The 26,067-nt window shown below is 45.0% G+C and overlaps 1 protein-coding gene across 2 annotated transcripts in view; it reads right to left on the bottom strand.

Annotated features, from left to right (window-relative positions):
- RNF213 (ring finger protein 213) overlaps positions 1-26,067 on the bottom strand; it is a 1,978,231-nt gene that overhangs the window by 1,233,494 nt on the left and 718,670 nt on the right. For both annotated transcript variants that reach the window (XM_069199724.1, XM_069199725.1), the window contains exon 14: positions 9,704-9,802. In XM_069199724.1, coding sequence (XP_069055825.1) covers positions 9,704-9,802 — 99 coding nt within the window. The remainder of the gene's footprint in view (positions 1-9,703; positions 9,803-26,067) is intronic.

Genomic DNA, 26,067 nt, shown 5'->3' with positions numbered 1-26,067 from the left:
GATTTCCATCTCGGTGCTGGAGCTTTCTTCGGGGGAGAAAGCTACTTCGTTTGCAGCTGAGGGGTGTTGATGATGTTCTTCCTCGATGTCCTCAAGACACAAGAGGCCTTGGGTGTCATCACCACTCCTACGCGACATCTCGAGCCAACAAGCTTAACAGTTGTGAAGAGTCTTCTTGGAACAGAACAAGCAGCAGGAGTCGCAAGCGGCCTTGTGCTGAGGCAAAAGGCATAAACAAAAGACGTGATAGAGGTTGCTTTGAGGCTATTTAGTGTGGCAGCGAGGACAGTATATAAATGGAGTCTGTTCCATCACCCTCGAGGCATAGTAGAGAGACGTGGCCGAGACGGAGGAAGGCCCATGTGGGGCTGTGGTCAACCTGAACCCCACCCAAGCAAAGTAACAATCATCGACTCGAGACAAAGAGAGTGAAGAGGATGCCATCAGAGAACAATACCAACAGAGCGAAGGAGTAAACCTAACACAGCACCGCAACTGTGTCGACCAGGGGCATGGGAGCACAAGTCCAAAACCGACAGCAGAGAAAAAACAATCTAACAATAGATTTGATGATCATGCGCATTACCATCAATAGGAGTCGTTGCACTGCCTCGTATCTCCAAAATGCAGCACATACGGGCCTAACACTAGATGGCAGGAGTATGCACAGCATATGTATCTACAGCCACACATGCTTCAAACACACAGAATTTGACTATTTTGGGAGGTAGGGAGCTGAAAACACACTGATAAGCACTGGTTTTAAAAAGGTTTGGAAAACAATGAGAAAACATCACTGTAAGGCACGTAAACACTGAAAGCCTATAACTTGTAATGAGTTTCCAAGTGGACGATGAGATACAGCTACATCTTTTTACGTAGCCCATATGAACAAGTTACTTACATTCAGTAATGCTCTTTCTGGTGGACACACTATCTAGCTGCAGATTTCTTACCATGTGAATATTTCCTCAGGCGTCAGATTGGATCTGGAAACTGTAGCAATACTACTGTTTATCAGTAGGTGTCATCATGAGGCTGTGTAAAGGATGCGCAGGTTAGCATATATGCACCACCCAGGCACACTGACGTCAGTAACATTCTAAGTTATGTCTGCACCCTCAAATGCAAAGCCCATAAGAAAATAAGTTTGATGAAAGTGCGGCTCTCTATATTGAAAAAATTTCGAATGGGAAACAGTGCGTTCCACAAAACGGGGAGGTGGGACGGTCAGTAGGAATCTACTGTTAGTTAGAATAGCAACTTGACAACATGTTATCAAAAGTAAGTTAACGGTTTTTCTGATGGAAAGTTCTAACTGCAAATTCCACACCATGTGCACAGGTACCAATGTAGTACCTGCCCAGTTAAAATCTGTGGAAGGGCTAACACCAAAACTTCTTGCCGGACTGATAAGGCAAAATGCCAATCTCGATGGGTCTGACTGTCACAGTAATAGTACTTTGTGAAAGTTTGCACTGAGGCCCATGTAGCAGCCTGATAGGTATTAAGGACAAAAACTACTCATGCAAAAGCAGGAGCAGCAGCCTTGGTTCTAGTGAAATTAACCCTTAATACTTCAAGCGGCTGCTTCTTAGTTGAAGCATAGCAGTTTTTTTAAATGTACAGGACTACTCACATAGAGATGTTTTTTTTCTAAACTGCATTATCCTTCTTTGCCCAGAGAATCCCACAATGAGTTTATGGTCCACCTACTGTGGAGCCATCAGGGATGACTTCGACCTGGTCAGGCTTGAACTTCTTCAGAATTCGGTCTAAGAGGGGCAGAGAGATAAATGCATACAGGAATCCTGAGCTGTACTCCAGACATCACGTCTCAGAGAGAGCACCTTTTTGGGAACTGTAGCATACAAAAAATGCTGACTCCGTGCTTTCTCTGTTGTGACAAAAAGATTGAGATAGAGTTCTCTCCATTGTTGGAAAACGCCTTGAGGAACCTCGGAGTATAACTACCGTTTGCCATTCATGATCCAAGAGTCATTATCAACTGCAGTTAAGATTCTGTGAGGTGTTTCATAACCAGAGAAATGCGAGGCAAATCATCTACTTAAATGCAGAGTTTTCTGGCACAGGACCCAAGAACCCACTCTGCACTGCTTGTTACAGTATCACATGGCAGTAGTGTTGTCCATGAGAACTTGTATGACCTCCACTGGAATGGATGGTAAGAAGGCTTTCAACGCCAAGCAGATCACCCGCAGCACCAGCAAATTTATGTAGAGACAGGTTTCCACTTGAGACCAGAGCCCTAAGAAACCCTAGTCTCCTAGATGGCCTCCCCAGTCCAGCAGTGATGCATCCTTGACCTCCTTAAGCTCTGGGTCAGATAAGGAGAGGGGTTTATCACTGGCCCAATCATGGTCAAGCACTCACCACTGCAGATCCAAGGCAGATCATTTGCAGTATCCTTCAAAACCTGAATGTAATCTGAGATTCCCCTAGTGAGGTGCCAACTCTGACTTCAGAGCCCACCGCAAAGCCTGCCATTTGCCATGACCCAGGAAGCCAATAACCCCACCAGCCTTAACACCATTCTCACTAAAATCTAGGACAGAGATTGAAACATCAGCATCACAGCCTGAAAGTCTTGGACTGCATCATAGCCAGCATAGCTGCAATGAAAAGGAGCATCTCCAGCAGAGTCAGGTGCTACTTAGGCATGTTGATAGTGAACCCCAACAAAGTCCTGAGGTTCTATGACTGCCTGAGGTGAGACCGCCTTCAGCCATCAAGGTATAGGAACGCTCTCAATGCCTCCTTTGGCCTGCACTTCCTGCGGCAAAAAAACATGTGCTCCTCCACCCAGTCTCCATCCAGTCTTGGATGGAATATATGATACATGGTGTATCTACCAAAAAGGACACCCTGAAGTGGTTTTGCAGTGGTGCTTTTCAGAGGGACAAGAACCAGAGCTGCTCACTGTTCTTGATGCCCTGAACAAATTCTCTGGGTGCCATTGCTTCAGCCACGAAACAACTTAGTAGGCTCTTGTGCCAGTGGCGGGACTGGAGTTGGCAGTATTGAAAACCCCTAGCGTAACCCCATAAAGGGCAAAACTGCTGATGAAACAGTCAGTGAGAGGCAGACAGCCCTAGGAACACATTGTGGCACGACTCTCATTAAAGTGTTCCAGGACCAAGTCTGTTTTCTCCCCGAAAAGGCGAGACACATCAAATCATGTGTCCTTTAAAGATGAGTGTATCCCTAAAGAGGCCTATAGACCTCATCCAGCCATGGAGCCGAAGTGCCACACTCAAGCTGGTGCCAAGCAGTCAGTTGTGTTGAGGCCAGACCATATAACAAATTTTGGTACATCCCAGGCACTCTGTATGGTTTGGGCTAAAGATACCCATAGGACCTATAGAACTGCTGGTAGAATCTGACCAGCTGCTTCATCCCATAAATCATGTCTGTAGTGGCCTAGGAAGCAGCTGGCATTGACTGAAAGTAAAACAAGACTACCCGATGGAAAAATGTCCTTCCACTTAGACTCACTGTCAGGAGGATTTGTCGGAAAAGGCGCTAGGATTCACTCATGGACGTCTGGACCACCAGGCTCTCAGGCATAGGGTGTTGTGTTAAGAAAGTAAGGATCACCCAGTGTCGGTCCATGTCAACGCACTACCTGCCTGCCTGTTGACTGTGCGGCTAGAGCATGACTTAGCCTTAATGCCTAAGAAGGTATCTTTTAAGACATCATTGAATGGCCAAAGAGGTTCGGTAGGTGCCTGGAAAGGCTAATGAATCTCTGTCAAAACACAGGTTTTGACCCCTACTGTAGGAATCTCCAGGTCAAGGACTTCTGAAGCCTGCCTCATGACCACAGAAAAGAGGCACTATTCGCAGTGGCAAGACTAGGGGTGAGAAACTGACACCAGTGTCCCTGGGTGCACATGCCTTCCTGCTCGTCACTTCTACAGCGGAACAACATTTGTGTGGAGCTTCATGATACCACCTACCAGAGCAAAGGAGTGCTGCTTTTGAATTGTTGGGGTCTAGTCTGCCACCTGGGGGAATATTCACAAAGTGAGGATTCTGTGGTTTGAAGTATCTATCAGAAATGTAAGCTACAGTTGCCATCAACACTTTCTATCTTTAAGGTTAAGATATTCTGAATAAATGTTGTGTTCTGGTGCCAAGAAAAATCAACTAAGTTAAAATTATTACCACTAATTTATAAACAGGGGCACTATACTGTCTGTCAACATATTCTTTTAGATATGCCACCAAACACACAAGAGACTGAACTGTACTCAGGATGTCAGCTAAGGTCATATAAGATAAAATACCAAGCAAAAAATGCATGGAGTACCAGGGGGCATGTGAAGTCCTCATACCCATCACCTCCATCTTAATAAATATTTACTTATGTAAAGAAAAGAGCTGACAACTAAAACTTTTTTCATGGTTTACTTACTTGTTTATAAGGTTTTATTAAAATAAACAAAATTATCCACAAAAGCACATAGGCACCAAGCAAAGCAACACATCTAATAAATAAGTTGCTTACTTAAAGCAATGCTAGTTTTGGTGCCTTCTCTATCTATCCACAGGCAATAGATTGGATCTGGAAAACTTTCTGCAGTAGCTCCCACTTCACACTAGGTGTCATCACTGAAATCTGTGGCAGCATTACATAGGCCCACCTCAACACACTGACATAAGTTTATTAACAGATGATTGCCCTGCCCTCTGATATGGAGCGACTGACAAATATGGATGTCAACAATGTGTGGTTTCTGGCTTTGGGGCCTTATAACCTACCAGGAGCTGCATTACATAAAGTGCCCCTGAGGTGCAACTGGCGTTTGCACCAGCTTTGTGCCCTCCTGGGCACTTTGGTATTACATAAGGGGACGTAGACGCTTATGCAGCCCCTTCTCTAATATGGATAGCGCCTTCTGTAATACCGATAGCGCTGGTGCACATATAATGCCAGCGCTATCACCAGAGGGTGTTCTTCCCTAATTTGCACAAGGGAGTGGCCCCATGCAAATAAGAGAATCCCTTTGCCCTCTCTCCCATGCAATATTATAGATATGGGCGCAGAGGCAAAGAAGCTGCCAGGCTGTGCACTCCCTCTCATGGCAGCACTATAAAGGGGGAAAGGGTGTCCTCTGGACCCCCCCAGACATCCCCCTGCAGGTGGGTGAAGTTACTCATTGCACCTGCTTGCAAGAGGCTCTCTAATCCCCCTTAAAAGTACAGACTGTTTGCGGCGTGCAAAGTAAAACAAGGAGCGACTTTAAAGCGGCCGCTCTGTTTTTCACTTGAATGTGCTGCCCCCAGGCAGGTGCGAGTTCAGGGTGCCCTGTGGGCAGTGCATGCAATGTAATAGGGTACATTTTCTCTGTTTGTTCCTGGCACACCTGTTTCAAGGTGAGCACTGCCATAAACATTGTGAGTGAGCCCTATGCGTAACAGGGCCCCAGATGTCTACTCCATAACACGGGGAGGAGGGCGGGCAGTAAGAAACCTGCAGTAAGATAGAGTATCCACCTGAAATAGTGTCAAAGATAAGTAACTTGTTCTTCTGATGGATACTTTTACCTTCAAATTCCTCACCTTTTGAACTGCTGACAAAGTAGTGCACTCCAAAAAGGAGGTGGGTCTATGGAGTGGACTTTACACCAGCAAATGCTGCAGGACTGAGCAGGCAAAATGACCAAATGATGCTTCCTGTAGAGGGCAATTTACCTTCAAAAGGTCTGTTTCTGGACTGCCTTTTCTTTATTTTTCTTCGCATCAGTAAATATGACAAAGTTGAAAGTCCACCTCATGCACCATAGTTAGATCAATGTAGAAACTAAAGGCCTGCCTCTCCTCCTCCTTACAGGAATGCCGCAAAGAGAACATCGGGGGCGTGATAGGCTGCTCAACATGAGCAGGCCTCTACTGCAAGAAGAAACAAGTGATGGTAGAATGTTTGTATTAATCACAGCCACTAGCACTTGCTCAGGCAGGCATCCCAGTACATTGTTTTCCACAATAAGTCACTAAAGCCAGAGAACAGTCATATACAATAGCAGCAGTCTAGTCTGAACTTCCAGGCAAGGACCCCACTAGACAGGACCGCAAGACCGCTGGCCGATTATGACCATTTTAGGTCTTATCAGTGAAGTATTTGCTTTAATCCTGTGTCACAGTGAACCTGGGATGGACGCCTGGGTATTCCCTTCGCACCTAGCATGTCTACTGCAAGAGTAACACAGTGATGGATAGAATGTTCAATTGATCTCAGCAACAAGCATTCTATCCATCACTTTCTTCTTTTTTTTTTTTCTTTAAATCTGTTTATTAAGTTTTAGTTTCGTAAGTAGCATATACAGCATTTCAAACATCAACAGTGTCTTTCCACAGAGGTGAGAGCAGTCTGATACAACAGTGTGCATGATATAGTTTAGGGCAATAACTCACATACAAATTATTGTATGCGGCTAAGTTCAGCCATCAACAGGATAAAAAGGAATCAATGCGGCTCAAAATGAAAGTAAGATATATTACAGTAAACGACAAACAAAGAACCAGGCCCACACCCTTCTAATGAACCAGCATAAGCCACTTTGCATCAAAATACCAGTTGAAGGAAACCACAGATTAGTACAGGAAATGGTCAGTGTGGGCCGACAATGTGTCTAGTTGATGATGTATTTCCAAAGAACCTATGCCTACCATTATTTCTGACAAGTGGCCGGGGCCCCGTCCGTGTACTGTAAAGTAGTGTGAAAATAAATCAGGATGGTGTCCCAGCTAGGGGCAAGGGGGTAATTGTGCAAGTCCTTTGTGTTTTCCCTCTGTAAGGCAATGCTTTCTGGTTGAGCCCACGTGGTCATGGAGTGTCCCTGGACTGTGAACACAGAGGGTGGGAGGGAGCTGTTTTCCGTTTGAGGGTAATTAAGGGTTTGGCAAACAGAAGACCCAAGACAAGGAAGGTGGAGGTGGCTCTATGTTGCTTATCTCTGCAGTGTAAGCCCAATAGACAGACCTCCCATGTGTGCTGTGAGGGGCACCCCACCATCACTTTCTTTTTGTTGCAATATGAATAGGTGACACCACTTCAGGAAGAAGGATGCTCCAGTCAAGAGCCCCAGTTTGTAGGGTAAGGTGGTACAAGGGGCTGAACTGATAAAGTCTGCAATTAACTTGTCTGACATGAAAATCTAATTGCAATGAGAAAAACAATCTTGATGGTCAAAAGTATAGGTTTGCAGCTATGCACAAGCTCAAACAGCACATATTTCAAAAAGGTAAGTAACAATTAAGGTCCTACTACTGAATAATAAAAGGGGCAGGGAGAACCAAATTTGAAAGCCCTTAAGCAGTGCATCACAAAGGGTGACTTTAAAAAAGAGCTGATCAGGCAATTGAAGAACGTTTCAAGGGATCAATAATTAATCTTTAATTATGACCACAGCAAATCTTGTCAGGTCACAGACAAAAAAAACAAAATAACAGCTGACAACTTGGTTTGGAAAAGGCCACCCTCTCTAGAGGGGCTGTAGGGAAAGCATTGGAATTCACCTAGATCATCAAAGCTTGTGTTACTATCTGGAGCTGGGAGCTACCAGTAAAAAAGAGTCCCCAAATGCAGTCCAGTAGCACCGCTCAATTGGGTGGCTCACAGGTGGAGAAGAACAAGGTTTTGACCAGGCACCCTAAAAAGACTTGATCAAGGTTTTGATGAACAGCAGCAAGGACTCAGCCGTTGACGGTCCAGCGACAGGACACCTCCTAAAACCAAGACTAGACTAACCAACAGGCAGAATCTGGTCTCCACAGGGGAAAGAGAAATCAGGAGGAGGGATTTCAGCACACAGTGGAGTACTTGAATACTCTGAAGCTACAAGGACAAAAGCTGAACACTTGAGCAGGTTCTAACAGACCTGACTCAGAGCAATAGACATGAACTGGGTAATTCCTACAAAAGGCAAATCTAGCAAGGCAACACAAATAAAATAAATAGCAGTAAGGCAATAAAAAAGTACAAGCAGAATAACAAACATTACCATCAATGATATTATGTAGGTTCAGTGGGAAATGATCTGTCTGTTAGTCAGAGTGTGACAGCACCAGTTCACAGAGAATCTAACCAGTAATGATGGTTGAGAAAACCCAGAGCCTAAAGATAAAATTAACTGGAAACAAAGGGGAGTACCACAGGTGCAGTGAGAGAGCCAGGTAAAAGAAACTGACCAGGTGCTGGGAATCTAGACTTTTAAAAATGGATCCTAAAGAAAGAAAGTCAGAAGGCACATGAAAGACTAAAGAATTAAAGCTTAGAAAAAAGTTCAGAAAGCACATATGCATGGGTCACAACATCTGTATGAACCATGAACCATAATACTGAACAGAGGTCAACTCCAGGACGTGAATCAGGCAATGTTTGGTGACTGAAAGAGCTACAGGGACCATAATGCATCAGGATGGTGGTATGGAAACCAGAAATGGAGAGTAATGTGGATCAATAGGGGTAATGGGCTGGAGAGTGTTTTAATAGAAACTGGTTTAAAGGCAATGGTCCCTCAGTGCCCTGGTAAGCGCCACTTGTTGGCAGGATGGCAGAATCCCACCATTCAGGCTATAACATCCAAGTCAGTAAGTTTAACTTAGTCTCCACTGTGGGCAACGGTATTTCCAAGAAGTCTGTGCCCCTGCATATGACCACCACAAAGAAGGCACATTGTTCAGTAAATGAGGCCAAAGAGGAATCCAGTTCTAGTTCAGGTGAAGTTTCCAATCCACTGGCATTCTGAAGCTCAACTTGAAAGGCAGTGTCAGTACATAAAAGGAGAATTATATTGTCTGCCATCTGATCGTCGCCTTCACTGTGGATGGCATGCTTAAGACCTTGGATAGCCTTTTAGTTAGAACTGAAAACGGCCTTACAACCACTGATAGTACTGGTGTCCAGACAACAAAACAGAGGTAGAATATTCCCAAACCACAGGCTGTTCTTTGGTAATCTCAAAGCATAACAGGTCGAGATCTTGCTTAAGTCTGTTAAGGGGTAGACACCTACCAGTGGAAATCGAACTTCGGGCCAGATGGATCCATGGGGCTTGAAGGTGCACCATAGGGATCAGGAAAGGTAAGAAACAAATTCAGCATAACATCTCTGAAGGCCTCAATCTGGTGGCCCAGATAAATCACAACAAACCTCAGAAAAAGGTCTGAATCGGACAATGTCACTGGAGTCTGTTTTTAAAAAAAGTCAAATGAGCAATTTCTCTCTCGATCAGGAGCAGCAGAATGGCTGTCTTTTAAAGGCAGCTAGGAAATGTTTTGTTGTACAAACATTATGAAAGAAAATGAAATATTGTCCCAGCTACAAAGTAGCATACCTGAATAGCCAGTATTCTAAAACACTGTTTGCACTAAGACGTGTAAGATCTGCTCCCATGCATAGTGAAATCCCAACTCTTTCACTTGTGTTATTCGTTCATTCCTTCCTTTCAGGAATAAGTACCATGACGCAGTAGCACAAAAGCATGACCGCTGTGTAAAAATACTTGAATGAAAAGGCTACTATTGTGTCCATTTTTTACTGCACAACACAACTTTACATGTTTTCATCCTTTAGGCCTCCAAACGTCTGTAAATTGCTTTGATCATGGAGAAATCTTTTTAAAACTTCAACAGCGCATTATTCATCTAAAATCATATATCTGCACAAGAACAGTACCTGCTTAATTCTCCCCTCCAGGTCTGCCAATAGTGATGTTATCCAAAGATCAGCCAGCTGCTTGCAAGGTATAGCTATCTTCACAAACCGATCCCAGATCTAAAATGGATTCAAACAGATGACTTAAGCACAGCATAAAGTATTCACAAAAAGTGTTCACTGCTCTGAAATGAGAACATGCCTTTATTAAGCTGCAAATACACAGCACTTATAACCTGCTGGAGCGGAGAATAGCCATTAGGCACTATGGAGGATCCATTTTGTATGTTTCTTGATGCAGTTAATATTATGAGAGGGAGGGTCATTGATATATATATATATACAGGAAATGAGTGTTGTATTTAGTCTTATGGGTTGCACCTCCAGTGTTTCTATTTTCTATTCACTTGTGTCTCATTACTTTGACCATCTGACAAAACACTGTGCTTGTTTGGGTGTGAGCATGCACACGTGTCATGGAAAATCTTGTTTGTGAGTCTGTCGGACTACAGCTGTTAAGTAGGCAGGCAGCTTGGACACGGAAAGAAAAAAAAGCACAGGCTGAAAGAAAAAAAATGGCCAACATTCACAAATTGTAATTCACATCGAACACAACACACGGTTTCAGTACTTTCATATTTGACTGTCATCCTTTTATGAAAAATGTTTTTCCCTATAGGAAAGACAAAAAAGTATAAGACTGCCATGAAGTCCATATTATCCAAAAACCGTAAGAAGGCATGTTCATATCAGTAAATAAGTAGAGACACGTGTGATGATAACAGATTGATAAGTTTTTTCAGTTGCCTAATAATGATACACAACAATAAACATTATTATACAGATAAGCCAAGCTAAAGAAACCCTCAGAGAAGAACTCCTTATCTTTGTATCGTAAATCCAAAAACTCAGATAAAAAAAAATCATCATACTAGCGGAATTCAACATCTGGACCAACAACAAAAACACAAATAAGGCATCTAAATGGCCAGGGAAAATGCATATCAGAGTGCTCTGTCCATACCATTTACTATGGGCATCCACCAGAAAAAGAAAATACTTTATGCTCAATACTGTTGATTCCAAAATAGCTAGAATATATATATATTTTTTTGGATAGACCGTAGCAAACAAAATGTTTCCTTTTTGCTGCATAACATGCTTTTGTGGCGGGTCTACGTGCCTCCTTAAGGATATCCTTCCATTCTTGAGGCACATTAAGCTATCCAAACTCTCTGACCTCAGTAGCCATATCCTTGGGATTTGGGTACCTGATTTGACCATGGCTCTGCGTGAGAAGGTCCGTGTTGAAGGGAAGCTTCTGAGGAACTACTGATAGTTCTACAAGGGTGGTGAACCATGGTTGTCGGGCTCATGTGGGAGCCTCCAGAATGAGTGAGAGATGTTTGCCTGAGCTTCCAAACCAGAAAAGGAAGGAGAGGCAGAAAAGTGAAGGCTAATATCCCTGACCAGTTCATCCATGGAGCATTGCCTTTGGACTGATGGTGTGGGAACCCAGAGGTGAAGTGTGGGCATTTTGTGTTTTCTTCTGTTGTGAACAGGTAATTGTCTGGAAATCCCCACTTTTGAAAGTAGGGGAAAAGGACGTGTGGGTGGAGTTGCCAGTTATGGACTTGTTGCCACATCCTGCTGAGGAGGTCGGCAAAATTGTTGTGTGCCCCTGGAAGATGTTCCACTGGTAGATGGATGTTGTGGGGGAATGGCCCAATGCCAGATCTTCTAAGATCGGCAAGACAACTGTAGAGAATGTGCCCCTCCAGTTTCTGCACATAATACATGGTTGTTATGTTGTCTGTGCAGATTAGAACAATTTTGCTGGCGATGTGAGGTGTGAATGCTTTCAGCTCTTTTTTTTAACGTCCCAGGTAGTTGATGTGCATACTGCAGTGTTTGGGATCACATTTGGACTGTGAGATCCTGCATGTGAGCACCTCATCCTGTCTGTGAACCGTCTGTTAGTATGGTCTGAGGAACAGGGTCTAAGACCCTGTTCCTCAGACCATACAGGTTAAACCTTTAACAGGTTAGTTTTGTTCCACCACGGCAGAGAACGATAGGTGTGCCTGTCTACTAACACTAGATCTTATAGCCGACCATGTGACTGAGACCTTTGACGTGCTAGAAACACTAGCTCTGAGACCCTAACCATGCTAGACATTCCTGCAACTGATGCATGTGAAAGTGGGAATTTGGCACTATGGCGATGCAGGAGACCATCATGCCTTGAGGTTTCATGACACATTTGACTGTGACTTGGTGACTGGGACAAAAACACAAATTTTGTGTTTGAAAACTTTGTATTCTTGCTGCATAGGGATAAGCTAATCCCAGTTGTATGTTAAGAACTGCCCCAAGATAGGGCTGAAGATGAAGAAGGGGCTGAAGATGAGATTTTTGGAAATTGATAGTCAAGTCTAGTTGATGGAGCAAGTCTATGGTTGTTAGACCTGGCATCCTAGGCCTGTCTTTTTGCCTCTGCTTCCCATGTTTTGACTGTGTGCTGGACTCTGTTTTTGCTGTTTTTGGTACTCTGGACACTTTACCACTGCTGACCAGTGCTAAAGTGCAAGTGGTCCTGTGTAAAGTGTATGTTTAATTGGCTTTTTTATGATTGGCATATCTGATTTACTTGTAAGTCCCTAGTAAAGTGCACTAGAGGTGGCCAGGGCCTGTTAATCAAATGCTACTAGTGGGCCTGCAGCACTGGTTGTGCCACGCACATTAATAGCCATGTAAGCATGGCTCAGACCTGCCACTGCAGTGTCTGTGGATGCAGTTTTAAACTGCCAATTCGACTTGGCAAGTTTGCCCACTTGCCAGGCCCAAACCTTCCCTTTTTATATATGTAAGACACCCCTAAGGTTAGACCCTAGGTAGCCCCATGGGCAGGGTGTAGAGTATGTTAAAAGTGGGACACGTACTGGTGTGTTTTACATGTCCTAACAGTGAAATACTGCCAAATTCAATGTTCACTGTTGCAAGGCCTATCTCTCTGATAGGTTAACAAGGGGGCTTGCCTTTAAATATCTTTAAAGTGCAGTTTCCCTTTGAGAGCAGATAGAAATTTGGAGTTTGGGTTCTCTGAACTCACAATTTAAAAATACATCTTTTAGTGAAGTTTGTGTTTAGATTGTTAGTTTGAAAATGGCACTTTTAGAAAGCAGGTATTTTCTTGATTAAACTATTCTGTGACTCTGCCTGTTTGTGGATTCCCAGTCTGGGTCACACTGACAGTTGGGCTGTTTGTCAATCTCCTCTAGACATTGACACAAAGGGAGCTGGGGTGTAGCCTGCATATCCTGATGAGCCATCTGGGCTAGAGTGGAGGGAGGAGTGGTCACTTACACCTGAAAGGGCTGTGCCTGCCCTCACACAATGCAGTCTTCAACCCCCTGGTGTGTGTCTGGGGCCTGGCCTGGGAAAGGCAGGATCTTGTGAACAACAGAGACTTTCCTTTGAAGTAAAGGGGTATAAGTAGTGGACCCAAAACCTCAGACTTTAGATCCCTTCTGGAACCAAGAGGAACCTCTGACAAGGAAAAGAGCTCAAGAGCTGAGGTGCTGCCCCTGCCTGTGACTGTGCTTTGTTGGGCTAGCCTGCAGTTGCTGCTTCTGCCTATGAAAGGGGACAAAGACTGGACTTTGTTGTGCATTCCTGCTTGAGAAGAATCTCCAAGGGCTTGAACAGAGCTTGCCTCCTGTTTTGAAGTCTCAGGGCCATCAAAGATTTCCTCTGCCAGCACCTGGACTCTCTGCTGAGACTCCTGCCCTGCCATGTGGTGCCCTATCCAGTCCCTGGGCCCTTGAAAGGTGAAGTTGGCAGAACAAGGACTGAAATCCACACACAGAACACTGTGCAGGGAAGTTTCCATGCACCATCTGCAACGTGGCTGATAAACGACGCGCCACCCACTTCATGGCTAAAATCCACGCTCCACCTACATCGCAGCTGGGAGATAGACACATCACGGCTGGAGAAACTACGCTTTCTTGTAAGGGAGAAAAATGACGCATCACCGACCTGACCGGAGAAGAAATGACGCACGGCCTCACTTGCGACTAAGGAATCAACGCATCTCTGACTTTTCCGACGTACGCTCGCCTGTGCGCTTTACTTTTGATGCAAACCAGGTACTTTGTGTAAAATCAACATTTCCATTGTTTTCTATGGAATAAGAATCTTATTCTTTTGAAAATTCATATCTTGACTTGTGTATGTTGGATTTTTGTCATTTTGATCTTGTTTGGTTTAGATAAATATGACCAGTTTTTCTAAACTGGTGTGGTGTCCATTTTGTAGTGTTTTCACTGTATTACTGTGTGTGTTGGTACAAATAATTTACACATTGTTTCTGGCTTGAGCCTTCCTGCTCGGGCCAAGCTACCAAGGGGGTGAATGGGGGTTAACCAGGTGTGCTTCTCCTTTGCCCTGACTAGAGTGAGGGTCCTTGCTTGGACAGGGGGTAACCTGACTCCCAACCAAAGACCCCATTTCTAAGAATGGTGATTTGAATGTGATGTAGACAAAGTGAGAATGTGCTGGCTCTGATAAGCCAGTTGTCTAGATAAGGAAAATCATGAATGTTTTGTCCTCGTAAGTGAGCTGCTACCACCACAAGACATTCTGTGAACACCTGTGGTGCATTAGTGACCCTCAAATGGGAGAACTTTGAACTGGCAGTGGTTGCCTGCTATCACAAAGCTGAGGTATTTGCATTGTGGTGGGTATATAAGGATGTGAAAGTAGGTGTCCTTCACGTCTAGAGCTGAGAGGAGGTTGCCTTGCTGAAGGAGTGGGATCACATCCTGAAGTGTTACCATGTGAAAATGCTCTGACAGAATGTAATAATTCAACGACCTGATATCTATAATCGGCCTTAATGACCTGCCCTTATTGGGGATTAGAAAGTACAGGGAGTATACTCCTGTCCCATGATGGTGTGTAGGAATGGGTTCTATAGCTCCTTTGTTTAGGAGAGCCTGAACGTCCTGTTTGAGCAGAATGAAATGTTATGGGGAAAGTTTGTGAGTGCAAGAGGAAGGTTTGGAAGTGTGGAAATAAGCTCCAGACTGTAATAATGTTGGATTATATCCAACACCCATTGATCTAATGCTATATTTTGCCAGGTAGGAGGAATTGCTGTAGACATACCCCGACAGGTGTTGAGTAGTTGGAGGGAAGAAGGGAGTCACTGCTTTGTCTCATTCAAGGAGCCACGTAGGAAAGATTGTATTGCCCCTATCTTTGTTATTAGTTCCCCTATATGAACCCCTGTAGAAGCCTCCCTGAGAGGATTGTTGTCCTTGGCATTTGTGATAGGAGGACGAGGTGTCTGTGGATGTGGTCATGGACGGTGGTTTGTATGATGACAGGAAAATGGACCTTTGTGCAGTTGTGGTTTGTAAGGCACCCATTCATTTAGCCACCTCCGTGTCCTTCATTTTTTCATGAGCCTTGCCGCCCTGTGGGCAAAAGGGTGCTAGTAGTAATTCCTCTGCCAGATGTGTCAGCAGAATCTAAAGCACACCGGACTGAATTATTGGAGATAAGTTGTTTCTCGCTAACTATCTCCTGGCCTCCCTTCCTGTGCTCTTCTGGGAGGTAATGGAGGAGTTTCTCCATCTCATCCCAGTGGGCATGATCATACCTGGCTAACAGCCCTTGAGTGTTATATGCTAGTGGTTGGCAGCTTGGGGTGCAACCCATTTCCCAGGGCCAGCTATACGCTTGCTTTCCTTGACAAGAGGCTGAGCATCACTAGCGGCTTGAGAGTTTTCTCTTTTCCTAGCACTGGAGACCACCAGGGAATCAGGGGGAATTTCACCCCTGATGAAAATGGGGTCTGAGGAAGAAGCCTTATATTTTTTTTCCACGTGTGGTGTAATGATGCGTGCTCTAGCTGGATCTTTAAAAATATCGTCTGAGGGCCTCAACCTTCCACTCAGCATTGAGAGGTACTGTATTGCTCTGTGAGATGTGGAAATGGTTTTAAACAGGAAATCATCATTCATAGGCTCATTATCTAAGGGTACCAGATGATATGTGGCTGCCTTACTGATAAGCTCCTGAAAGGAGGTGGCATTATCGGAGGGAGATGGTCTAGCAGGGTTTACATCTGGGTCGGTGTCCGTGTTAGGTTGACAAAGGGTTTGTGTATTGAAAGAAATGGAGTGTCATCCCCTGTTCACCCATAAAAGAGTGTGAGGGCCCTGATGGGTAATGTCAAGTAGTTCACCCTGTATGTGAAGAGGTGAGGTTGGTGAAGGTGGTGTAGGTGATGGAGGAAAGATAGGGAGAGGAAGAGGAGGGTGTGTAGCAATAGAGTCCTTATCCCTCCTCTTCAGTTTGGCAGGAGGCTCACGTACATCAATGGCCTCTGCCAACAAAAGCAGTGCTTTAATGGGGTAGTGATAACAGCTTCAACCAAGACATGGTCCTTCTGTGGCTGTATATGGATTTTTTTCTGTTTAGCCTCGTCATGCTCTTTCATCTTATTGAGGATAGGCTCAATGGAGGTGCTCGGCTCCGAAGGTGTGGTGGTCTTTGTTTTTTTGGCAATTAAGTGGTCTTATATTAAGTTGTGTAGAGGCTGGCTGCCCTAGTCTTTTCTGCGCTGAGGTGGTCGGTGCTGACTTGGAACCCGAGGCCATTGATGCCGAAGCTGGAGCTGAGCAGCTTGAAACCAAGATGGTGTTCTTTGTCTTTGGTTTCAGTGCTGAGCTCGATGGCGGGGCATCTGAATGGGTCTTTCAGCACTGACCATGGCCTGAGGGCAGTGACTCAGTAGCTTCTGCTTTGGTGGGAGATGTCGGTTTCTTGAACAGGACAGGGCTGTTTGTACTCACTGTACGAGATCTTGCATCTCAAGGACTGTGTGTATGTTAGACTCTGAGCCCTCGATCAAAAAGGCCTCCTCCACAGCCACCTAGGTCTCTTGGAGGTCTTCTTCAACCTCCAACTCGACAACTTGTTGTAGGAATATGTCTGGGGTCTCCTTGATCTCGTCATTGCAATTCTGTTTGGTGGGCTCTTTGGTCCGTAGAGTTTTCTTGGATCTAAAATAATGGCAAGCGTAGCAGTCCTCCTTTCTGTGGTCTACAGAAAAACAGAGATTGCACACCTGGTGATGGTCAGCCAGTGGGAACTTCATGTGTCACTTAGGAAAGATATCAGGAGTTCATCTCAAGTTTGACAAATTGAGAAAAGCACGCCGATCTGTCAGGTGATTTGTTTCTGGTCCCGCAAAACAAGAGATGGAGGTACATGGTCGTAAACAATATTGGCAAAGGGTGTATCCTGAACGGGTGGAGTCGAACAAGACAGCCTTGACCCGGAGCTCGATGAAACAGGACTGGACCTGAGGGCGGAAGAAAACAATCTAATAATGCAGTTGATGCCCATGCGCAATACCAGCAAGAGAAGGTGTCACTACACCTTGTGACTTGAAAGTCTTTTAGAAGAAAAACAACGTGCAACCTTCGGGACCGAACACTAGATTGCAGAAGTATGCGGAGCATTTGTATCTACAGCCAAACATGCCATCGAACACTGCCATTATAGTTAGGTTTGGTAATAAGATCTTAATGTTCACAGTATAGCACAGTTACTGTTGCAGAACAAAACCTAAAAAGAACACTTAAATTAGCCAGTTATAATTCAGTGAACTAACAATCATTTGTGTCCCTGTCATGCTCTGTTTATGACCTCACATATTACATGATTCTATACTTGCTAAATGACAATCAATGACATCTCAAATGATATCATTGGTGCCATAATTGATTACATCATCGAGTGATTGTGATACTGAGCTATAGTCTTTGCAGACTAGAAGTAATCCAAAACAAACTACACCAATCAAGTGATAATGGACAGTCTTTGGCAACATGCAGGTCATGTTGCATATCTGTCAATGCACCCATATCAGGTGGATGTTTTTACTGTTATTCAACCAGTTAACAAACAAAGTATTCATTCTCTATTCACATTAATGGGATCAACCTCTTAAGCCCCTCACATGACCTGGAATTTTGAGTCAAGAGGTTGATAGGTATTCATTAATCACTGGTAAGGCGCCTTCTGCCAGGCTTCAAGGACAACCCTCTGTAGTTTGACAAAAGTCACCACACACGTTCCTGAGAGCATGTGCCCCTCGCCCCCGAGCAGATTGGCGGACAACCCTAAAGCATTCCTACGTCATTGTGAGTTAAACCATCTTTAAGTGGGTCACACAGATACTGTACAGTTTTCAACAATTGTGTAATGTCCAAAAATCTTCAGGCAGTTCTGCAACTGAATGTCTACACTTTCTAAATCCCCACTTTACACAGAATTGTATGTGAACTATCTAACATGGGCCTGTGCATAAATCCACAGCCAGAAATTATATTGTGAACAGAAGCTTTGACTTTTCTTACAGAGTTTAGATAACATAGGTCTCAATCTTCCCTTGAAATGTGCCTCTGAAACCTACACCACGTGCTCTCAACCTTTTCCTTGTTTTACATTGATTACTATAAGCATCCTAAACTTTACATGTAGGAATGCCTTGCAAGGGGGGCTGGGTGGGAGGCGGGGTGCTTGTTTTCAGGGGTGAGGGAGCACCAAATCACCGGAATCTGAGATGACCATCCTCTGAAGTGGCTCCAGAAGTTGGGAGCCTAATGTGACAAAACTAGCAATTTTGACAGTGAACCCTCCTGGCTCTGACGCAGAAGGGAGAACGAAGAATAAGGTGAGCCGATCTCGGACTGGGAACTGAGGCATTTGGTGCCTGGGACTCCTAAATTAAGTAGTGGGGCCTATTGGTGTTCAGAGTCTGGCCTTGTCCCCCAACATCATTTTTGAAAACTTTGCTCCCTCACATTGGAGATTGGGACCTGCCACGTGTACTGAAAATGGCAGATGATGGGCCGCAAGCAGAGGAATAGGGTGCACAGTGCTACCAAGCAAAAGATTTGATGTAAAATTCTTGAAACAAATGATGCAGCAGAGTCTATCGTCCAAGATTGATAAAAACTCGAATGGAGCTTACGTCCTCCAAAACAGACAAACAGGATCACCGTTTGACAGTGGCTAAAAAACAAATTTCTCATTTTTAGGATGACATTCACGAGAAGAACAGAAAATGTATGAAAAAGCAACTGTCAATCATCAAAGTTAAGGACGAAGATCTATAATCAAGGTTCTGGTGAAATAACCTTCACATTCCTGGAGTGCCAGAGACCACAAATACAGACCGACTTGAGGATTTTGACGAAACCATGTTAATAGCTGTGCTCAGGACAGATATCGGTCCTCAGTTGCTTGTGTTCTGGTTCAGAGAGAACCTTGCTTAGCAGTTTGGGCTGAACTTTTCTCATGAAGAGCAGGGTCAAGAACGATTTGCAGATGGCTGTCCAAACTGAGGGAGCATGGTAAGCAAAAGAACAATGGGTTGGGATGCTACCCAGAGCGACTGACATTGGACAATACATATTGAAAGCATTCCTTCCATCACCTTTTGTGTGTTTCATGCACTTCCCTAAGGGGCATGGATATGCCCAGACGTGGGTCCCATGCTCACTTTGTCACTTTAACCAAGCTCTTCCTGACTGATGAGCTCATAACTAGGACACAACTGCCCTGGGTTGCTTGTGTTCTTGTTCAGGGAAAACCTGGTCTGGCAGTTCGGTTTGGACTAGTACCATGAGGAGCAGGGCCACGATTGATTTCCATATGGGTGGATCCAAACTGAGGTGGCATGGTTAGCAAAAGAAGGATGGGTAGGAGTGCCACCCGAGTGATTCCCAATGGTTAGGCAAATTGCAAGCATTCTGCCCATCACCATTTGGGTGTTTCAGATACCTTCTCCCGTCTATTAATGGTTGAACAAGCACACCAACATCTTGCACAGTGACCACCACCGGGCGCACCTGTGCGCCCAAAAATCCCTTGCCTTCTCAAATTATGGTACAGGGATATAATCCTTTGGTTGGCTACAGAAATAAAAGCTCCTAACTACAATGGTGCATTAATTCAGTTCTTCCTGCTGTTCAGCCTGGACATGTAGGAAGCAAAACCGGAATATCTGCCACTTAAGATGAAACTGCAACAGGCTGGAATATGCCATGCTATTCGCAGCCAAGTTTCAACTATCGCTTCAATGCAAACTTTATCATGTATTTACCAGTTCTCAATAGGCATGCGTCTTTTGCAGAAAGGCGGGATTTTAAAACCTTTGTGACAGCTTAGCTCCCCTGCCACATCTAAAACTACCAAACTAATTGACAAAGACTAAGAATGAAAATGTCACTTACCCAGTGTACATCTGTTCGTGGCATCAGTCGCAGTAGATTCGCATGTTCTGCAATAGCTCGCCATCTGGTGTTGGGCCGGAGTGTTACAAGTTGTTTTTCTTCGAAGAAGTCTTTCGAGTCACGGGACCGAGTGACTCCTCCTTTTGTCTCCATTGCGCATGGGCGTCGACTCCATCTTCGATTGTTTTTCCCCCGCAGAGGGTGAGGTAGGAGTTGAATTGTAGTAATAGTGCCCATGCAATGGAGTGACTAAGTATGCACCTATTTAAGGTTGAGATGATACATATATAAATAATTGAAGGTAACTTCCAAACTGCTACAGGCTCCCGGGGAGGCGGGTGGGCACATGCGAATCTACTGCGACTGATGCCACGAACAGATGTACACTGGGTAAGTGACATTTTCAGTTCGATGGCATCTGTCGCTGTAGATACGCATGTTCTGCATAGACTAGTAAGCAGTTATCTCCCCAAAAGCGGTGGATCAGCCTGTAGGAGTGGAAGTAGTTTGAAATAATGTTCTTAATACGGCTTGACCTACTGTGGCTTGTTGTGCGGATAACACGTCTACACAGTAGTGCTTGGTGAATGTGTGAGGCGTAGACCATGTGGCTGCCTTACATATTTCTTGCATTGGGATGTTTCCTAGAAAGGCCATGGTAGCACCTTTCTTTCTGGTTTAGTGTGCCCTTGGTGTAATGGGCAGCTGTCGTTTAGCTTTAAGGTAGCAGATTTGGATGCATTTAACTATCCATCTGGCTATACCTTGTTTTGATATTGGGTTTCCTGCATGAGGTTTTTGAAATGCAATAACTAGTTGTTTAGTCTTTCTGATGTTTTTTGTTCTGTCAATGTAATACATCAATGCTCTTTTGACATCTAATGTATGTAGTGCCCTTTCAGCTACGGTATCTGGCTGTGGAAAGAACACTGGAAGTTCCACTGTTTGATTTAGATGGAACGGTGAAATAACCTTTGGCAAAAATTTAGGATTGGTCCTTAGGACGACCTTATTCTTGTGTAGTTGTATAAAAGGTTCCTGTATTGTAAACGCCTGAATCTCGCTTACTCTTCTTAGGGAAGTAATGGCGATGAGAAATGCCACCTTCCAGGTTAGGAACTGTATGTCGCAGGAGTGCATGGGTTCAAAAGGTGGACCCATAAGTCTAGTTAGGACAACATTTAGGTTCCATGAAGGAACAGGTGGTGTTCTTGGTGGTATAATTCTCCTAAGGCCCTCCATGAATGCTTTAATGACTGGTATCTTATATAGGGAAGTTGAATAGGTAGTCTGCAGGTATGCAGATATTGCTGCAAGGTGTATTTTAATGGAAGAGAAAGCCAGGTTAGATTTTTGTAAGTGAAGCAAGTAACCCACTACATGTTCTGGAGTTGTGTGTAATGGTTGTATTTGATTAATATGGCAGTAGCAAACAAACCTCTTCCATTTACTTGCATAGCAGTGCCTGGTGGATGGCCTTCTGGCTTGTTTTATGACTTCCATACATTCTTGGGTAAGTTGTAAGTGCCCGAATTCTAGGATTTCAGGAGCCAGATTGCTAGATTCAGCGATGCTGGATCTGGGTGTCTGATCTTTTGGTTGTGCTGTGTCAACAGATCTGGCCTGTTGGGCAATTTGATGCAGGGTACTACTGATAGGTCTAGTAGCGTTGTGTACCAGGGTTGCCTTGCCCAAGTTGGTGCTATCAATATGAGTTTGAGTTTGCTTTGACTGAGTTTGTTTACCAGGTAAGGAAGGAGAGGGAGAGGAGGAAAAGCGTAAGCAAATATCCCTGACCAGTTCATCCATAGGGCATTGCCTTGGGATTGTTCGTGTGGGTATCTGGATGCGAAGTTTTGGCATTTTGCGTTCTCCCTTGTCGCAAACAAGTCTATCTGAGGTGTTCCCCAGAGTTTGAAATAAGTGTTCAGAATTTGGGGGTGAATTTCCCATTCGTGGACCTGTTGGTGATCTCGAGAGAGATTGTCTGCGAGTTGATTTTGGATCCCTGGTATAAATTGTGCTATTAGGCGAATTTGGTTGTGAATTGCCCAACGCCAAATCTTTTGTGCTAGCAGGCTTAACTGCGTGGAGTGCGTCCCCCCCTGCTTGTTTAGATAATACATTGTTGTCATGTTGTCTGTTTTGACGAGAATGTATTTGTGAACTATTATTGGTTGGAAAGCTTTTAGTGCTTGAAAAACTGCTAGAAGTTCTAGGTGATTTATATGCAGTTTTGTTTGATGTACGTTCCATTGTCCTTGTATGCTGTGTTGATCGAGGTGTGCTCCCCACCCTGTCATGGAAGCATCTGTTGTTATTACGTATTGTGGCACTGGGTCTTGGAAAGGCCGCCCTTTGTTTAAATTTATGTTGTTCCACCATAGAAGCGAGAGGTAAGTTTGGCGGTCTATTAACACCAGATCTAGAAGGTGACCCTGTGCTTGTGACCATTGTGATGCTAGGCACTGTTGTAAGGGCCTCATGTGCAGTCTTGCGTTTGGGACAATGGCTATGCATGAAGACATCATGCCTAGGAGTTGTAGTACCATCTTTGCGTGTATCCTTTGTGTTGGATACATGCGTTGTATGATGGTGTTGAAATTTTGAATTCTTTGTGGACTTGGAGTGGCTACTGCTTTTGATGTGTCTATTATGGCTCCCAGGTATTGTTGTACCTTGCGCGGCAGAATTTTGGATTTTGTGAAATTGACGGTGAACCCTAGTTTGAAGAGGGTTTGTATGATATGGTTTGTGTGATTTGAGCACTGTATTAACGAATGGGCCTTGATTAGCCAGTCGTCTAGATATGGGAACACATGTATTTGCTGCCTTCTTATGTGTGCAGCGACTACCGCTAGGCATTTGGTAAAGACTCTTGGTGCGGTTGTTAATCCGAAAGGCAGTACCTTGAATTGGTAATGTATTCCTTTGAATACAAACCTTAGGTATTTCCTGTGCGATGGGTGTATTGGTATATGGAAATAAGCATCCTTGAGGTCTAAAGTTGCCATGTAGTCGTGTAGTTTTAGCAATGGCAATACTTCTTGTAGTGTGACCATGTGAAAGTGGTCTGATTTGATGAAAGTGTTCACTACTCTGAGGTCTAGGATTGGTCTCAGCGTTTTGTCCTTCTTTGGTATCAGAAAGTACAGTGAGTAAACTCCTGTGTTTATTTGTGTGTTTGGCACTAATTCGATTGCATTCTTTTGCAATAGTGCCTGCACTTCTATCTCCAGGAGATTGGAATGGTGTGTTGTCAAATTTTGTGCTTTTGGTGGTATGTTTGGAGGGAATTGTAGAAATTCTATGCAATAACCATGTTGGATAATTGCTAGAACCCAAGTGTCTGTAGTGATTTCCTCCCATGCTTTGTAATAATGACTTATTCTTCCCCCCACTGGTGTTGTGTGGAGGGGGTGAGTGACATGTGAGTCACTGTTTAGTAGTAGGGGTTTTGGGGCTCTGAAATCTTCCTCTATTTCTAGGGAATTGCCCTCCTCTATATTGTCCCCGAAAACCTCCTCTATACTGTCCCTGGTAACTGGACGGTGTTGCTTGTGAGGTGCTGGCTTGTGTGCTTTGACCCCGAAACCCCCCTCGAAAGGGCGTTTTACGGAATGTGCTGTAATTCCCTCTGCTCTGCGGGGAGTAGAGTGCGCCCATGGCTTTGGCAGTGTCCGTATCTTTTTTGAGTTTCTCAATCGCTGTGTCCACTTCTGGACCGAACAGTTCTTTTTCATTAAAAGGCATATTGAGAACTGCTTGTTGAATCTCTGGTTTAAATCCAGACGTTCGGAGCCATGCATGCCTTCTGATAGTTACAGATGTATTAATTGTCCGTGCAGCTGTATCTGCAGCGTCCATGGAGGAGCGGATCTGGTTGTTGGAAATGGTCTGTCCCTCCTCAACCACTTGTTTTGCCCTATTTTGTAAGTCCTTGGGCAGATGTTCAATGAGATGTTGCATCTCATCCCAGTGGGCTCTGTCACAGCGCGCAAGTAGTGCCTGGGAGTTCGCGATGCGCCACTGGTTTGCAGCTTGTGCTGCGACTCTTTTACCAGCTGCATCAAACTTGCGGCTTTCTTTATCTGGGGGTGGTGCATCTCCAGATGTGTGGGAATTGGCCCTTTTCCTAGCTGTTCCTACAACGACAGAGTCTGGTGGCAGCTGTGTAGTGATGAAAACCGGGTCTGTAGGAGGCGCCTTATACTTTTTTTCCACCCTTGGTGTGATTGCCCTACTTTTGACCGGCTCCTTAAAGATTTCTTTCGCGTGCCGGAGCATACCAGGGAGCATAGGCAGGCTTTGGTATGAGCTGTGGGTGGAGGAGAGTGTGTTGAATAAAAAATCATCCTCGACCTGTTCTGAGTGGAGGCTTACGTTGTGAAATTGTGCTGCTCTAGCCACCACTTGCGAATACGCGGTGCTGTCTTCTGGTGGAGATGGCTTCGTAGGGTATGCCTCCGGACTGTTATCTGACACTGGGGTGTCGTATAGGTCCCATGCGTCTTGATCTTGGTCACCCTGGCTCATGGTGGTGTGAGCTGGGGAATGTGAAGGAGTTTGTGCTGGTGAGACGTTAAACACAGGTGGAGGAGAGGGTGGTGGGGTAACTCTTTTCACCACTTTTGGTTGTGGTGTCTGTTCAGTCTGGAACTCCAACCTTCTCTTTCTCCTAATGGGGGGAAGGGTGCTTATTTTTCCTGTCCCCTGCTGTATGAAGATACGCTTTTGCGTATGGTCCACATCAGTTGCTTGTAGCTCTTCCTCAAACCTATGCTTTTGCATCTGGGAGGTTAGCGAGTGCTCTTCTGTATAAGAGCCTGAAGCTGGGTCGCTTGCAGTTTGTTTCGGCATCGAAACCCTGTCTGCGTGTTTTTTCGGCTCCGAGGTGACTTTTTTCTTTTTCGGGGCCGAAACCTCTCGGCGTCGATCTTCTTCGGTGCCGCTGTCTCGGCGTCGAGCCGTGTCCACACCGGTATCTCGGTGTCGAGGCTTGTCTCCAGCACTTTCTCGGTCCCGAGAAGGCTGCGTGCCGGTGTCTCGACCGGAGTCGGACGACCTCGGCGCTGTTTGGGCCTTTTTCGGTGCCGACGGTCGGTCACCGAATTTATGGGTGGAGCCATGGCCGGATGGCAGTGGCGTCCCCTGGGCCTTGTAAATGTTTTTCTGTGTGGTTTTCGACGTCTTACTCACGGTTTGTGTATCGTCGAATCCTTCGGAGTCCGATTCTTAGATCGAGAAGGTACCTTCCTCTTCCTGCTCCTCGAACTCTCGGTGGGCTGTCGGCGCGGACGCCGTCTGAAGTCTTCTGGCTCGACGGTCTCGGAGTGTCTTTCGGGACCGGAACGCACGACAGGCCTCACAGGTGTCTTCACTGTGCTCAGGTGACAGGCACAGGTTACAGACCAAGTGTTGGTCTGTATAGGGGTATTTATTGTGGCATTTGGGGCAGAAACGGAACGGGGTCCGTTCCATCGGCGTTCTTCAGCACGCGGTCGGGCCGACCAGGCCCCGACGGGGGATCGAAAAAACTACCCCGAAGGGCACCGGAGCTCTTCGATCTTCGATGCGGTGTGGAATCTAAGTACGCCGATCCCGAACGCAACAATACCGACGAAAATCTTCCGAAATTAGCTAATTTTCCGTTCCGAAACTCGGAGCGACAGGAACACGTCCGAACCCGATGGCGGAAAAAAAACAATCGAAGATGGAGTCGACGCCCATGCGCAATGGAGACAAAAGGAGGAGTCACTCGGTCCCGTGACTCGAAAGACTTCTTCGAAGAAAAACAACTTGTAACACTCCGGCCCAACACCAGATGGCGAGCTATTGCAGAACATGCGTATCTACAGCGACAGATGCCATCGAACATGGGTAATATTGTGTCTAACTCAAACCTCACCTCATTAGAGTAGCATTTTTTGACTCTACTGGTTGGTGACTCAGCCGCCAATTGGACAGTGATAAAATACATTAACTATCATAATACACTTAAACAACCATGGCTAATATGTAGAGCATGGTCCATAGGCAGCTCTACATGGCATTGTCCCTAGAGTG

The sequence above is a fragment of the Pleurodeles waltl genome, chromosome 7 (assembly GCF_031143425.1).
Source record: "Pleurodeles waltl isolate 20211129_DDA chromosome 7, aPleWal1.hap1.20221129, whole genome shotgun sequence".
Lineage (NCBI taxonomy): Eukaryota > Metazoa > Chordata > Amphibia > Caudata > Salamandridae > Pleurodeles > Pleurodeles waltl.
This window is presented reverse-complemented; position numbering and strand designations above follow the sequence as displayed.